Raw genomic sequence first — 15847 nt, 5'->3', positions numbered from 1 at the left:
ATTAATGCACTATATAATTATATATCAAACTAAATTCTACTTTGAAGTTGTGGTTTATCAAAAATTTCAAAATATTTTAAATAAAAAAAAATTTGACTATCAAAGGTTAGTAATATATGTTGGTGAAAGATGAAATATATATATATATATATATATATATATATATATATATATGAGGGCATATCTTTTAGGGTACATTTTTAGGTTTGAAATGTAAGAATGCCCCATAATGCTATTGGATTTGCATCCAATAGCTACCATCATTCCATACACAATATCAAATAGTGTTAAATAATATCGAACAATAATCATATACAATAAACAATAGTAATTTTATATAATTTTCTTATATAAATAATAACTGTTAGATGATGATCTAATGACTATCATCAAACATTCTTAAAATATAGTAATTCTAAAAACATGTGTAGGAGGAGGCTGAGGAGGATTATTATTATTATGTTGGTTTCCAAGTAAATTAAAAGAAAACAATTGACAATCACTTCTTTTATCTATTACATAAACAATTATTAAGGAGCTTTAGTAGGTCATCCGAACTTTGATATTGAAGTCCATCATCTAGATGAAAAATGTTATATATATATATATATATATATATATATATATATAATATTGAAAATTGATTATTTGAGAAGCATTTTTTATGTGATTGTGTACGTTATCAAACCATCATTTAAAATTAGAAGTCACAAAGCATGTGATCCGGGTCCGGGATATCTTAAATACTTGGTCACATAGCATGTGATCCAGGATATCTAGACACTTTGCCATACTGAAGTTTACCTCTAATTTTCATCTATAATAAAAAAAAAAATGCATAAATATACTTTAAACAAAAAAAATAAGAACATGAAAAATATATTCTTGAATTATTATTATTATTTTTAAATCCAAACTAAAACACTTTTTAAATGTCAAATGTTTTTTTTTTTATATTTACCATACTTCCTCATGCCACTCTTGGTGATTATTTTGGCCCTTCTGAAATTTTTTTTTTAAAATAGATAAATAACGATTTATTGAAAAAGAGATAACAAGGATAACCAGGAGGATCAGCTCCTCTTAATTCTTTTTTTTCCCCCTTAATACATCTTATTTTATCTTTTCTTTTTTCAAGTATATACATTGATATAAAAGTCAACCCTATGAATACATATTAACACACACACCTCAATCAAGCTCTAGAAAAAAAAAAAAAACTCAAGGATAGTCAATGTAAGAACAGAGCTTGTCTGAAAAGATGGGCATTTTGGTAATTCTAGTACTTAAGAAGGCAATCCATGGCGTGCGTTCAAGGTGGCGGGAGATGACCGTTCCTAACTAAATGATCATTTACAAGCCTTTTTCTCCAAAACCTCTTTACTTGCAATTAATGGTCTTCATTCTCATTCTAGACTTTTTTTTTTTTCAAATATATACATATATATATATTTATATATAAACATGAAGATACAAATAGTTTAACCCAAATGACCAAACAACCACCCACCAAAAGGACAACAAGAAAGATATATGAACCAAGAAAGAAAAGAGAGAGAGAGAGAGAGAGAGAGAGAGATAATGAGAATGAATTGAAAACTAATACTTTTTTTTTTTTTTTCTTCTTTGATCTTTGTTCACTATTTTGTCTCTGTGTGCAACTTCTTCATATAAATAAAAGATCAAAGAAGAGCACTAAGTTTCCATTTTCAATCAAGTATCATGGAGATGAGCTCTCAGTTCAAGCATCTTTAAATTCTCTCTTATTCAGAGGTATTTATCTTTTTTTGTTTATTTATTTATTTATTTATTTTTTTATGATGATTTTGATGTTCTTTTCTTATGAGTTTATAAAACAATTTCTTTTCAGTGTTGTTGCTGGTTCATCATGATTTTTTTGATGTTATCTTATGTTTGTTGTTCTTGATGTTCTATTAGTTTTGTGTTTTTAAGTTCTTCATGCAAAGAGACCAGCTAAATTTTTTTTTGCTATTTTACAGTTTAAAAAAAAAATCAGAAATTATAATTAGGTGTTGTTTAATCACTCAAATATGGTATAGATTGAAAGGATATAGAATTAAGAATTATGTACATATTATTACTTTCTTCTAAATCATTATTCCAAAAAAAAAATATATATATTATTGGCACACCAATCACATTTTTCATCATATTTGACCAAAAACATAGCAACAAAAATAAGCATCGGTAGGACAGGTCTACTTTTGGTGACCGTCCTGTTTCTTCTCCTTCCCCTCGTTCTTCATGTTGTAATCCTCCCAGTTTCCTGTACTTTTTTGTAATAAAATATAATTTGTCCACTTTTCTTAAAAAAAAAAAAGCAGAATGTGATGTTTAACCAGTTTTCATCCATCAAAGATATTGACAATTAAAAAAGAGAATTTTAATTAGAATATCTTGTTTTGAATGAAATGCTGAGTTGAATAAGATGCTTTAGTTATTTATTAGTTAAACTAGATTATTAATGTTTCATTAATGAATTCTAAGATTGAGTTCTTGCAGGCAATTCCAAATCTGTCAAACAAATTCAGATAAAAACATAAGATAATGATGATGAATGGAAATGGATCATATAAACATGAAATACAAGAAGAACAAGACATTGAATTGAACACAAATGGAGTTAAAAGAAAGCTGGGAGATTTCATACCGATCTACCTGCCAGCAGTTGAACGAGGACTTATCGATCAGAGTCGACAAGAAAAACGGTTTTTTGACTTCTTGAGAGCGACCCCATCCAGAGATTGGTTCATTAAATCATTCTTTCATCGCAATGCCGGCCACGGCAATGAGCCTGCAGGTGATCAAGAACAAACTGAGACAACAGAGATGGTGGCGCAACAACAACAACAACAACAAAGAAGCCGGAGATTTCGTGTGCCTTTTGTCAGGAAGATAAACTGGAGTTCGATGATGAAATCATTCAAGAAATGGATAAAAGATCCCAAGCAACATAGCTATGTTCATTTGGTTAGTTTTAGTGATAATTGGCCTCATTGTTCTCGGACTTGTCATGCTTGGAGTTTTTCCGGATGGTGAAGATCGACGAAAAAATTGGGAAGAAGTACTCAATCAAATACTCAATGCACTCTTCATGATAATGTGTGTTTATCAGCAGCCGAAATTATTCCATCACTTGGTTATTGTGAATCGATGGAGACCTGAAGATAAGTTGGAATTAAGGAAGACATACTGCAAAGATACTACTCCCAAGCCTCATGAAAGAGCTCATTTGCTGTTTGTTGTGGTTTTACTGCAGATCACTTTTGTGTCTCAGTATGTGCTCTGTGGTCTCTACTGGGGATACTCAAGAAAAGCCCGACCAGACTGGGCGGTAAACACAGCCATCGGTGTCGGAATTGGAGCTCCAATTATAGCTGCTGTTTGGACAGTTAAGAGTCCTTTAGGCAGGCGATACGAATCCGAAACAAATGATGAAGAAGTACAGGGTGAAGAAGCTGCCATTCAATTAGCAGCAGACACAGAGCTGAGATTGTATAATCAGGGAGTTGTCGTCACAAGCCCACAGTGGATCGGAGGCCTCTTCCATTGTTGTGATGACGTGACTGTTGCCTGCCTATCCTTTTTCTGCATGTTCTGTGTATTTGGTTGGAACGTCGAAAGGCTTGGCTTCGGTAACATGTATCTTCACGTAATCACATTCATGCTATTCTGCATTGCTCCATTCTTGGTCTTCAGTGCAACGGCTTTAAGTATCGATGATGATACTGTAAGGTACGCTATGGGGATAATCGGCATTCTACTTTGTTTCTTTGGTTTGTTGTATGGAGGATTTTGGAGAATTCAGATGAGGAAAAAGTTTAAGCTTCCGGGAAATCCATGCTGTTGTGGCTATCCATCTGCAACTGATTGTGCAAAATGGTTCTTCTGTTGGTCATGCGCTTTGGCTCAGGAAGTCAGGACAGGGAATTTTTACGACATTGAGGAAGATAGTTTTTATAGACGTGTGACTGATCCAGAAGACGGGAGGCTGGTGATCGGAGAAGGCGGCATAGAGATGTCGATCGGCACCGAATACACACCTCGGAGCCATTCATGTCCGCCTAAATTAGGAACAAGCAATGGTGTCAACCAAATTTTGCCTCTTTCCTTTGAGAGAGCAGCAACATATGGTCATGTTCATGTAATGCAGCCTCCTCTTCCGAATCTAATCAACATGCAACAGAATTAGCAGTGAAGATTTTAATGGGTACTTCTGCATGATTTTGTTAACTCTGGTTTTTACGTATGTGATTAATAATACAGAATTTTGTAAGCGAGTATGGAAATGTAAATATGTTATCTTCTATTGTGATTCATGCATCAATGCATCATCTATCTGGTTTGGTATCACCTAAGATTTGCAGCAAAATAATGGATGATGAGTTTCATTAAATTAACTGCATTATTAACAACCACTCATGAGATAATTAATCATTAAAAATATGCTGTCTTCTATTGTGATTCATGTATCAATACATTATCTGCTTGGTTTGGTATCACCCCTAAGATTTGCAGCAATATAGTGGATGCTGAGTCTCATTAAATTAACTGCATTATTCACAACCACTAATGAGATAATAAGTCATTAAACTTTGTTAGCAAATGCTCATCTGCTTTACAATTATGGTAACTTTCGGTGGTGCGATGCTCACTTATAAAATTGGGCAGGTGTTCCTTTCACAATGACTTCGGTTAAATCATATAAGTTCATAAACTTATCTTAATCTCTATTTTGGCACTAATAACGATTCCAATTAACCACATAACTTTAAAAAATATCTTACTCTAACAATCCAATTATCAGGAGAGAAGGACTACTGCTTAACACATCACTGATGATAGCTGCTGTTTTCTATTCATGAAAATGAAAATAAAATCATGAACTATTCACTGATAATTAAGCATCATCTTGAAATTAAAAAAATATCTCACATAAGTATTTCAAACCACAAGAGCAAGCAAAAAGGCAAGAAATTTTCACCTATGTTTTTTTGGCAATCAAATAACATCATATCACACACTTCCATAAATCAACATCATTGATAAAATGGTGCCAATATCATCTAACTGTGCACTTATGGCTACAGCTTTCAATGAATGATTAACTTTATAGGATTCATTTGGAGTATAATATAATGCTAATCAAGCGTAAGCTTGAAGAACACTTGAAAAACCTCTTCTTCATCATAATAATTATTTATTTTATGGAACTTGTCTTTTTATCCCTAATCAATCAATAATGCATGTTGACAAACAAAGCACTTACATCGGCTGTGTGTTCTGTGACCATGAACAATCAGACAAACATAAAATTACTAAACAATACAACATAGAAAGACTAGAACGAGCAAAACTATGTTTATTACTTTCTTTAAAAGTTTATTAGTTTATATAAAGTTTGTCACCACAGCACTGTCACTACAAAACCAATGGCATACTTTCATTGAAAATGATATAATTGTAAGCTGGTGGAAAATCTAATCAAAATTTTCTCTATAGTTTATTTTTAGCAAATAAAAACTATATGTATATATCAGTCAGATGGGAAAACCTTCAAGTGGAGTCTATTAAACTTCAATTTATTCCTTTTTTTTAAAAAAACTGATGCATACGTTTTATAATTAATAATTCTTTCAAAAACAGATCATCAAATAATATTTATTTAAATAATTAAATTTTATCAAAGAAAAAAAAACAACAGTCTTCCAATCCGACGTATCAATTTCCTCATTGGTCGAATATCCAAAACACACACCATCAATTGTACCCACTAAAATCTCACCACCTACCCCCAAATATCTCTATTTAAGCTCCTCTCTTTCTCTCCTTCCCTATCCTCCATCTCCTCTTACTCTCCTTTCATTGTCCTATATCAAACATTCATATACATCATAGAAAGTGAAAGAACAGAAGCTGGCTAACCTGAGAAAAGAGAGACTGGAGGAAGCCAAAGAAGAAAGAAACCGGTGGACGGTGCTTGCGCTCTATGAAGCCTTGAACGCACGAGACGTCGAGGCAGTGCAACGGCTTCTGGCACCTGATATAGAGTGGTGGTTCCATGGACCTCCAGGTTTCCAACACATGATGAAACTGCTGACCGGAGTCTCATCGCACTTTGCCATTCGACTTTATCCCACTCTCTGTCGAGCCATTCGATCACACTGTTCTTGTTGAGGGTTGTGATAACTCTGGCTCTGTATTCTGGGTTCATGCCTGGTCAGTGTCTGAAAATGGGGTAATCACACAAGTCAGGGAGTACTTCAACACTTGTCTTACCGTCACAAGGGTTGCGTTCTCCTCCGGTGAGACTACGGTGTGGAATAGCCGCCTGCCGGAGACTGCTGGCAAGTCTATGCCAGGACTTGTGCTAGCCATATAAATAAATAATTCGGTTATTGTTGGTGGTGTCTAGAATAAAGAAGGCCTCAGAACTTTCCGGTCTTCAAGCTTGTTTGGTTTGTTTTCAGGTGTGTTGTGCTTGTTGTCTGCATGTATAAACCAAGAAAGTTGCAAGAACCTTGTTTAACAAATAAATGCATGATACTTGTGTCAAGATATGCTAATAAAACAGAAGATGGTTTTCTAAAAAATTAATACTCAAATGCATTAACAGAGCAATCCTGGTTTAGTCCAAATCAGGATAGTCAAATTCAAATTCAGGATGGAGGAAAAACTTCACTTTCCAGTCCATTCATTATACATGTATATACATAAATATAGCAAACATATTCAATGAGAAGTAATGAATTATAAAATAATTGTTTAAACTTTTTACTAAAACAGCAGGCAAGAAGTCATAAAGCAGAAGGAAACAGAGAAAATTCAGAAAAGTTAAGTCTTTATCTTTTCCTGGATTCCACTAAACATATGAGGATGACACAGCGTGCTTTATAATATATATATATATATATATATATATAAGAAAAGAGGTCATAAATCTTGACTGAATCATCTTCCACAAAGTTCAGTTGATCATCTAAAACTAGGATTCTAATATGAAGATGACGATGCTCAGAAACATTAATAAGAATAAAGAATATTTACCAAGAAGTGGCCATATGAAAGGAATAGCATGTTGATACCCAGTTGATGCTCTTGCAGGAATAGTTCTTGATTTGATAGTAAAATATGCTAGTTGAAATTCAAGTGCATGTTGATGGAAGTGGAACTGAGGCAAAGCATTTCCAGAATTTATACAATAAAGATTGAACTTTACAAAGAGCTTATACTCAATTTATCACCAAGAAAAAAAAATGACAAATAGGGCAATACATTTAATACAAGAAAATCACATAACTGAGAAATGAGAATGAATTTCTTCAGATTAGCTCTATGTTGCAAATCCTTTGGACTATAACCAATGAACCGACAAATTTCAGAAGAGATACATGGTCAGACAAATCTAATGGAACAACAAAATTACAATATCTCTACATAGAAATCATGAACAAAAGACACATACCTGTTTCCTTAGATAGCAAACAATAATTATGCGCAGCCATGATGAACAATGGCAAGATAGTAATCATATAAAAAACGGCTGATTCAATTAAGACTCATTTATAAACCTACAGATGAATAAGAGAGATCAGAAGGAATTTGAATGCATGTCAATACAGCTTGGCAAGCCTCAAGTTGTGAAAAACATGCTTAGGGGCTCAAAATTTTAAAACCTAATGCTCAGTCAAGCAGTTTGCGACTTCATACAAGTGCAGTGTCAATATGACAACTAATGATCATGCCACTCCAATGCTATGGAGATGGTGAGTCACAAGAAATAAGCTTTAGCAGCTTGGTTTGACTTCACTAAATGCTCATTGAGCTTTCTTTGTCTGTAGTAGCTTTACACAAGGCCTTCCAAACAGGAATCAACATTTTGACTGGTGGCTGCAATTCCTGCGTAATCAATATAAGATTTGTGAGAACAGAACATTCACATGCAAGTCACCATTAGTATTTGTTAAAAGGTAAGCAACACTCACCTTGAACACCAATGTCAGTTCCTCATCCCCACGCAGTATCAAAGCCAAGCTCCAGTAACAAGTAACTGGTGTCACACATTCATTTATTACAGGTTTCAGAATCTTGCTGATGGGGACAAAGCGGCGGTTGACTCTCCCACTTGATTAAGGCAACAATAAATCAATATTAAGGGGTTGACTTATAATATTATTCTACTGAACATTACAATGATGAACATCACCAGATACTCTACTTGTGATGGTAACAGTAAGTCGAAGAAAAGAAACTAGTGAAACAATGTCCATGTAAGTAATACCTCCAAAAGTGAGATTCCAGTTGCACACCAAATGCAGGCATGATCACAACTGTCTCTGCATTTTAATAAAGAAAAACAGCCATCAAAACTAAAATTACCCTAAAGTTGCGAAATTTACCACATGAAAATGGTAATAATCTAGGAAATCAGATAAACACTACCGGCAGTTTTTCTTAGAAAAATAATGGCCTCATGGAAATATAACAAATCAGACCTTTCTTTATGGACTTGTAGTAGGAAGGATCTTACAAAGAAAAAGGCCGTGATGGTGCTACAAATGGAGCCCAAGGACAATGCTTCCTGTTCAATGTGAACATCTTGATCCGTTAGTGCCAAAATATGATGGTAAGAGCATAATTAAGCATGTAAAAATAAGACAGGCTCCTAATAGAAATGTCTATCTCTGTCTAAAACCAATGATGTGTATGTATTGTTTTCACATTATATAGATGACTCACGCTAAAGCTATATCATATAATGAACATGAAACAAAAGACGTCACATTCAGATACCTTCATCAATGTCAGATAAAAGACACTGGCCAGAAATAAGAAAGTGCCCAGGTATGACAGAAATACTTGCTCCTTTCCTTGTGATGAATATTTCATGAATATCGAACATCGGCATAGGAGATTTGCCATCATGATGAATGTAGCTGTATTTATTATTTGAAACAGGATCTTGTGCCATGCTGCAGTTGTTTGTGTGGAAGGATTTTTAATTTAGAACATTTCATTGAACTTCCATGACTAACATTTGATTAACCCTGCAAAAGATTAGATGTAAAATCATCCACTAATTTCAGGCCTATATTTATATTGGTCAAAAGAAGCTTCTAAACTATTTTCTCCAATATCAATGATCCGACTAGCATAAGAATTTCGATAGACAGATCATATAACAGATTAAATATAACTCGAGGAAAAAGGGACTAGGTGAAAAATATAAGCAATGGTAGATGATTGCGTTATGTTATTGGTGGCAAATTTATAGGGAAAGATATGCCCAAAGACAAAGACCATAGCAATAAAGAAAAATGTACTCTTGATCATAGATTACTTACAACATGCATTTTGATTAAGATATTTCAATAAGAATAAGAAATTATCAGAAGATATTTCAATATAAGATGGCTAATGGAATAGCCCAAGATCAACTAATAAATTACAGTCTATCAATAAAGGAAAGTATTAAATGAAGGACAAAGACCATGGCAGTATGGAAAAATGTACTTTCGATCATAGATTAACTTACAAGATGTATTTTAATAAAAAAGAGTCAATGTAAGTAAATGAATTTGCACTTGGCAGGCAATGGTTGTTGATAAATCGGGAAGTAGAACATTAAAGAGGGGGATTCAGGGGAAACTAGAGCACAACTATACCTGTTAAACCAAGTTCAAAAATGCCACCCTCTTGCACGCCAAAACCTCTGTGAATTAGCGAGACCACGTGCATCTTTAACCTTAAGAAAGAGCTTGTAAGCAGTCTCAACTTTGTTCATTTCCAGTAACTTATTGTTCAATTTGCTATAAACAAACTTGCTAAGACAAAAGCCTTTTCGCAATGATTCCTCCACTACCAATACGGCACTATCAACACGCCCTATATTACAAAGCCCATCTACAATATATTCATAAACCTCCTTATCAGAGGCATGACCACTATCTTGCATCTCCTCCCACACCTTAAGCACTGTACCACATTTACCAAATCTGGAAAGCCTGAAGAGGAGAAGCTTATAAGTTTTAAGTGATATCTTACATCCTGCTTTCCTGCTCTTTTTATAAATCACCATAGCAGCATGAGGAGGACCAAAACTACACAAAGGCTTGATAAAAGAAGTAACCATCCCAGTACTAGGATAAATCCCTTGACCTAGCATCTCATCGAACAGCTCAAGAGCATCAGCTACTCTTCGAACCTTAATAAAAGCACTAATCAAGTTGTCATAGGTGTCTCTATCTGGTAAACATCCATCTACTGGCATGCGTTTGTAATACTTCAAGCATTCATCCAAATCACGGACTGAAATATAATTAGAAATCATCGCATTGTAATGGGCAGTATCCCTACAACAAACCTCTCTTTTCATCTGCTCAAAAACATCGACGGCATCACCAATCCGGCCAGCCCTGCCTAATGCCTCAAGGAGATGAGCAAAACTCACTTTATCAGGATTGAACCCATCATCTACCATTGTCGCCCAAAAGGTCTCAACTTTATCCACTCTACCAAACCTCGCCCACCCTCCAATGATCTCATTATACACTACACTATCATACGGAATTCTCCCCTTCATCTTGTTAAACAAGGAGTTTGCAACTCTAATATGGGACCGGTGACAAAGACTTCTCATAATTATAGTTAGAGATTCAGTGTCACATTTTGATCCAATCTCTTCCAATTTTCCAAACAATTCCATTGCTTTGGATACCCTACGAGCACTAACGAAGCTATCAATCAATATCTCTAGAGTTTCCGAATTAGGCTTTATCTCATCAGCCTTCATCCGGATCAAAACCTCGTCTACGAAAGTAAAGAACTTTCTCCTTCCCAAAGCTTTGAGAATCACATTATAAATTTCGACGCATTTTGAGACTCTCGGTTGTTTCAAAGCCCAATCAAAGAGAACGACCATCGGGGCTCCTCCTAAGCTCCCCTTATCAACAACATCAGCGAAGATCTCAAGGTTGAGATCAACGCCGGTGGAGGAGAGGGCAGACTCAACAACGGATACGCCTGTAAGTTTTTGAAGGAAGACTCCCCGAAGCTTCTCGGCAGGAGAGAGGAGACCATCGGAAACCCTAGACAGATCAGTCTCAAGAACTGGTTCTCGTGCAATAGGGCGACAGTTTAGAGGCTTGAGATTGATCGGAAGGAGCTCGCATAGCTCTTCAAAAACGGATTGTTCGGAGAGGGAGGAGATTGCGGATTTGGGAAGATTCAGGGCAAGAGGAGAGGAGGGGAGAGAGTACCTGATGGCTTGGAGAAGCCCATGGCCTGATCTCAGGGCGCGAAGCGCCATTGAAATGCTTCGAAGCTCTTGTCTTTCTCTTCGGCGCTCTGTTGTCGCTCGCGAGTCGGGATTTCATTATAATTCTCCAATTTCGGATTCGGATTCGGATTCGGGCAAAAATCCGATAACACAGTCTGAGTTAATTTTTAGAGCTGCAATCGAGCCTAGCTGAGCTGAGTTTGTTATTTATTTAAGCTTGGCTTAATATTATTTGAACCGAATTCTAACTCAAACCAAGCTTATTTTGAGTTTTTTTTTTATAATTAAACTTGATTCACTAAAAAATATCAAATTCAAACTCGGCTCAGCAGCTGCAACGTAGTAGCTATAGTATATACATAGTAATTAATTAACATTAATTCATTTACAGTATATTTGTTACAATTAATATTTTTTAATTCTTATACTATAATTATCGTAACAATTAAAAAAATTTTAAATTATTGTCATTTCCATGTGGCATAGTATCAAATTTCTCAGCAAACTTTTAAATAATCGAACAATTTAAAATTCGAGCTTAGCTTGATTTACTCGAGCTCAAAAAGCAAACTCAGACTTGCCTCATTTGCTTATTAAAAGAGTTTATGGTTTTTTCAAACTGAGTCTCCAATAGCTCGCTAACGACTTGGGTTTGGTTTGTTTGCAGCCCTAGTTAATTTAATTCCTAAAAATATAAACGGGTCGGGTTAGAAGACAATGTCGACCCGTTAACCCGAAATGACACATCTAAAGGGTTGAGTTCAACCGGTTCTTCAACTTGGTTCACCAACTTGCCAAGTCTCCGAGCCCAATCGAACCAGATTAGATCAACTCATATCTCACCGTACATCGCAATAATACACACAATCAAACGGCTATTATTACGTTATCACAAATAGGACCCCATCGCTTCCACGAATCGAAATGATGCCACGTCAGAAATCTAAAAACCTGTTTAATTTATAATAAAGAGCCTTTTTGAAGTCATCTTCCTTTCTCTTTCTCGTAGTCTCTCGAAGCTCTCAAAATCTTATATATAAATATTTTGCGAGAACCCCCTTACGGTTCTCAAAATTGCGTCGCAGTCCCTGCTTTTTATGGGCAGAGGCCCAACTACGGCGGCGAACTTGCAAGACTACGCGCGGCTCGCGTCGGAGAGGATCAGGGCGGCTAGGGTTTCGAAGCCGGCGCTGAGATCCCTTGATTTGTCTGCTAGGGTTTCGATCCCTTCAAAGCGGAGGGGCATGGAGGAGAGCCAGGGGCGGCTTCCGTTGTCGGAGGTGGTGGCTGATTGCGTGAAGAGGTGGTTTCAGGATACGCTTAAAGAGGCCAGGAATGGGGACACCTCCATGCAGGTGCTCGTCGGCCAGATGTATCACAGCGGGTATGGGATTCCCAGAAACGAGCAAAAGGTGAGGTTTTTTTTTTGGTGGTTCCTTGGATTTGTTGGTGTTTTTGGGAGTGATGTTGGATGAATTGGGGTTGGGTGATGTATTGATGTTTGGATTGAGGAGAAATGTTTGAGCTTTTTCTTGTTTTATGTTTCAGTGTAGTTTTCCTCAGTCCAAGAGCAGGCTTAGGGTTCTGAATTTCTTATCTTTTAGAAATTGGATGCTGGGAAGAACCAAAATATTGCACTGGTTTAATTTAGGTGAGGAAAAAGATTGTAGGTATTCAAGAGAATAATTTGATGAAGATTTGGGAATTTGAGTGCTTGATAAAATTAAGAAAGTTTATGCATGGATTTAGTATTAAAGATTGCGTGAGTTTAATTTAGACCCAATAAAGGTTTGGAGGTATTGAGATGATAATTTGATGAGGATTTGGGAATTTTATTGCATTATGAAACTGACGAAAGATTATGCATGAATTTAGTATTATTGATTTTTGTTGGACATAGATTATTGATTGGTACACATGAGTTGTTGCACGTCCTCTACCAAGCTCGATGACAACTTTCTTGATAAACATAATGGGCCTGAACATGATTGAATGAATGTATGCTTATATATAAATATACAATACCTTGAAGAATTCATATTTCATCTAGCAGAATTTTGTAGTTCTATAATTGAGTGTTGTTGGCAGTGTAGAGCGAGTTCCAAACATATCCAGATTGGTAAAGTTTAGAGAATTGTTAAACATGATTGGTCAAATATTATGAGTTATCGTGAAAGTGGATTATGGTTTTAAGAACAAGTGCAGGCAATTACTATCGGCCTGTTCTTCCAATCTGGTTATTTGGATGGCTTAGGTTAAAGTGTAGTTCTAATGTAGACTATGGATAGCTCTTCTATTGATCAAGTGCAGGAAAATACTACAACTACAACAACTAAAACAACAACAACCAAAAAAATAAAATGGTTGGATAAAAATCTTATGGACTTCACCACATTAGTTTCTAGTTTTGTATATGTTTTTAATTGTTTGAGTTCATGGATGTGGGGAGTATGCTTATGAATCTTGATTGGATGCGGTTAATGAGCCATTTTTGCTTTTTTTTTTTTTAACTTCAAATTCAGGCACAAATGCCTATATTATCATTTCCGCCAATGTACATTCTGATTCTGTTTCTGTAATGCTTGTCATTTTACAATGGTAGTTTTAAATATATGGATTGTTTTTAATAAAGAAATTGAGGATGAATTCTTCCTGAAGTTACTTCCATATGAAATTGTTCACAGTTTTTTATAATGTTTCTGTTGCCTGTATCTATCATGTTATGGTTTTATGGTATTTTATTACAACATTACTTCATTGGCGGAGGGAGGGAGCTTTTTGTTTCTAAGAAGTGGGACCTTTGCTTTGAATTCTCAGGCGAAGGCTTGGCTGACAAAAGCATCAAGGTATCGATCCTCTGTGTGGAAAGTCGGTGATAAGCGACCAGGTAAGATTGTTTATCGTTTCATGATTACTTTATTAGTATTGATAACCTTTTTTTTTTGTGGTTATTCAATAGAAGAAGAGGATAAAGTATTTAAAGATCCTTTCGTCCTATTCAAAGAAATGTTATTCCTTCCCAACTTAATTATTATTGCCAGTGATGTTCTTATTCCTACAATTTCCTTGTTCAGGTTATAATGCCAGTGACTCAGACTCTGATAAGGAGGATGGTGCAAAATCATGACAGATGCAACGGTCGACATACAGGACAATAGAGTGAGTTCTAATTGATATCCTCTTATAATTTAATCAACAAGAGTGCCTATTGATTTTGATTATTCAACTGTCTGTCTTCTCTTAAAATTGAGACAATAGATAATTTGATCTCCCTGGATTATTGTCCTTCTAGACAGTGGCATGTTGTATAGATTAAATGCATATCAGTAAACATAATTCTATTTATCACTTAATTCTAATGCTTGAAAGATGTGGATCTCTACATGCACTTTAATAAAATTTGGCTGATAGTCTTGTGTGTTTCCTATTTCCACAGTGTTCACTTGGCTCAGCAGTTTGGATCAACTGATTTTGCTCCTGTACACTTTTGATTACTCTTGCTCCATCATATTTATTGTTACATTTTCAATTTGTATTCTAACATTATGCAGTCATGAGCAGAACTCAAAAAACTCCCAATTTTATTATGATCCATCCTTTTTTTGGTATAATGTTCTTTCCACTTATCAACTCATTTTTTGCAATTTGCATGGTTTGGTGTTAATTGATACATTTTCTTGTGATATGACATCAAATGCTCTTTTATTAGCAAAACTTAGAAAAATGAAGATCATATGATTTGCATGTGTTATTTTCAATGCTGAATCTGGTACATGATATACAATAATATCTCATCTATCAACGGCTTTTGGGTCAATTGGCAGATCGGCCTCACAGTAGGGCGTTTATTTCGGGGAAAACCCGAGATCGAACCTCATGTCCTACTCAAAATGAGGGCACATGGGTCGACGTTGAGCCTTACTCCTCACATGTGCACGTCTCTGAGTTTTGATGCTTGTCGTATGTCTAAAATCTCATCTACGCCTTTATCTTCTTGCCTTTATTTTGGCCTTGTTTTGGACTAATTAATAAAAAAAGTGCTTTTTAAGTTTGGTAGAAGGACTTTTAAAAAGTCGCTTTATGAGAGTAAGTTAAGTCACTTTTCATATTTTATGTCTGGATACGTTAATGTAGAAGACTTTTTATATACGTAAAGTTGTTCTGGATATGCATTCTCGAAAAGGACTTTTTCAACGTCAAATTACTAAAACTGGGCATCTCATTAGTTTATTATAATAACACTAATCCTAATACTAATATACTAACATACTAATATTAATACAAATATAATAATAATATTAATATGAATACAAATACTAATTAATATACTAATTATAATATATGAATAGTAATATACTAATACAAATACAAATATACTAACATACTAATATTAATACTAATATACTAATAATAATATTAATATACTAATAATTATAATAATACTAATATACTAATATATTAATAATACTAATATAAATACAAATACTAATATACTAATAATAATACTATTACTAATACAAATATACTAATACACTAGTACTAATACTA

The 15847-nt window shown here is 34.9% G+C and overlaps 4 protein-coding genes across 4 annotated transcripts; 2 read left to right on the top strand and 2 right to left on the bottom strand.

The window, feature by feature from the left end:
• Positions 1-2963: 2963 nt before the first annotated feature.
• LOC120264485 lies at positions 2964-4371 on the top strand. Its single transcript, XM_039272299.1, has one exon. The coding sequence runs from the start codon at positions 2981-2983 to the stop codon at positions 4211-4213; it is 1233 nt and encodes a 410-aa protein (XP_039128233.1). The 5' UTR covers positions 2964-2980; the 3' UTR covers positions 4214-4371.
• Positions 4372-7552: 3181 nt separating this feature from the next.
• On the bottom strand, positions 7553-8945 carry LOC120265827. Its single transcript, XM_039273804.1, has 4 exons — positions 8815-8945; positions 8303-8602; positions 8007-8145; positions 7553-7920 (listed from the first exon to the last, which is right to left on the bottom strand). Exons 2-4 carry the CDS (start codon positions 8341-8343, stop codon positions 7831-7833), a joined length of 270 nt encoding a protein of 89 aa, XP_039129738.1. The 5' UTR covers positions 8344-8602; positions 8815-8945; the 3' UTR covers positions 7553-7830.
• On the bottom strand, positions 8941-11358 carry LOC120265826 (putative pentatricopeptide repeat-containing protein At5g43820). Its single transcript, XM_039273803.1, has 2 exons — positions 9687-11358; positions 8941-9068 (listed from the first exon to the last, which is right to left on the bottom strand). The coding sequence occupies exon 1, from the start codon at positions 11327-11329 to the stop codon at positions 9701-9703; it is 1629 nt and encodes a 542-aa protein (XP_039129737.1). The 5' UTR covers positions 11330-11358; the 3' UTR covers positions 8941-9068; positions 9687-9700.
• Positions 11359-12310: 952 nt separating this feature from the next.
• On the top strand, positions 12311-14910 carry LOC120264449. Its single transcript, XM_039272260.1, has 4 exons — positions 12311-12711; positions 14117-14186; positions 14374-14458; positions 14736-14910. The coding sequence occupies exons 1-3, from the start codon at positions 12397-12399 to the stop codon at positions 14424-14426; spliced, it is 438 nt and encodes a 145-aa protein (XP_039128194.1). The 5' UTR covers positions 12311-12396; the 3' UTR covers positions 14427-14458; positions 14736-14910.
• The last annotated feature ends 937 nt before the right edge of the window (positions 14911-15847 follow it).

The sequence above is a fragment of the Dioscorea cayenensis genome, chromosome 7, assembly GCF_009730915.1.
Source record: "Dioscorea cayenensis subsp. rotundata cultivar TDr96_F1 chromosome 7, TDr96_F1_v2_PseudoChromosome.rev07_lg8_w22 25.fasta, whole genome shotgun sequence".
In the NCBI taxonomy this organism is placed as follows: Eukaryota; Viridiplantae; Streptophyta; class Magnoliopsida; order Dioscoreales; family Dioscoreaceae; genus Dioscorea; species Dioscorea cayenensis.
This window is presented reverse-complemented; position numbering and strand designations above follow the sequence as displayed.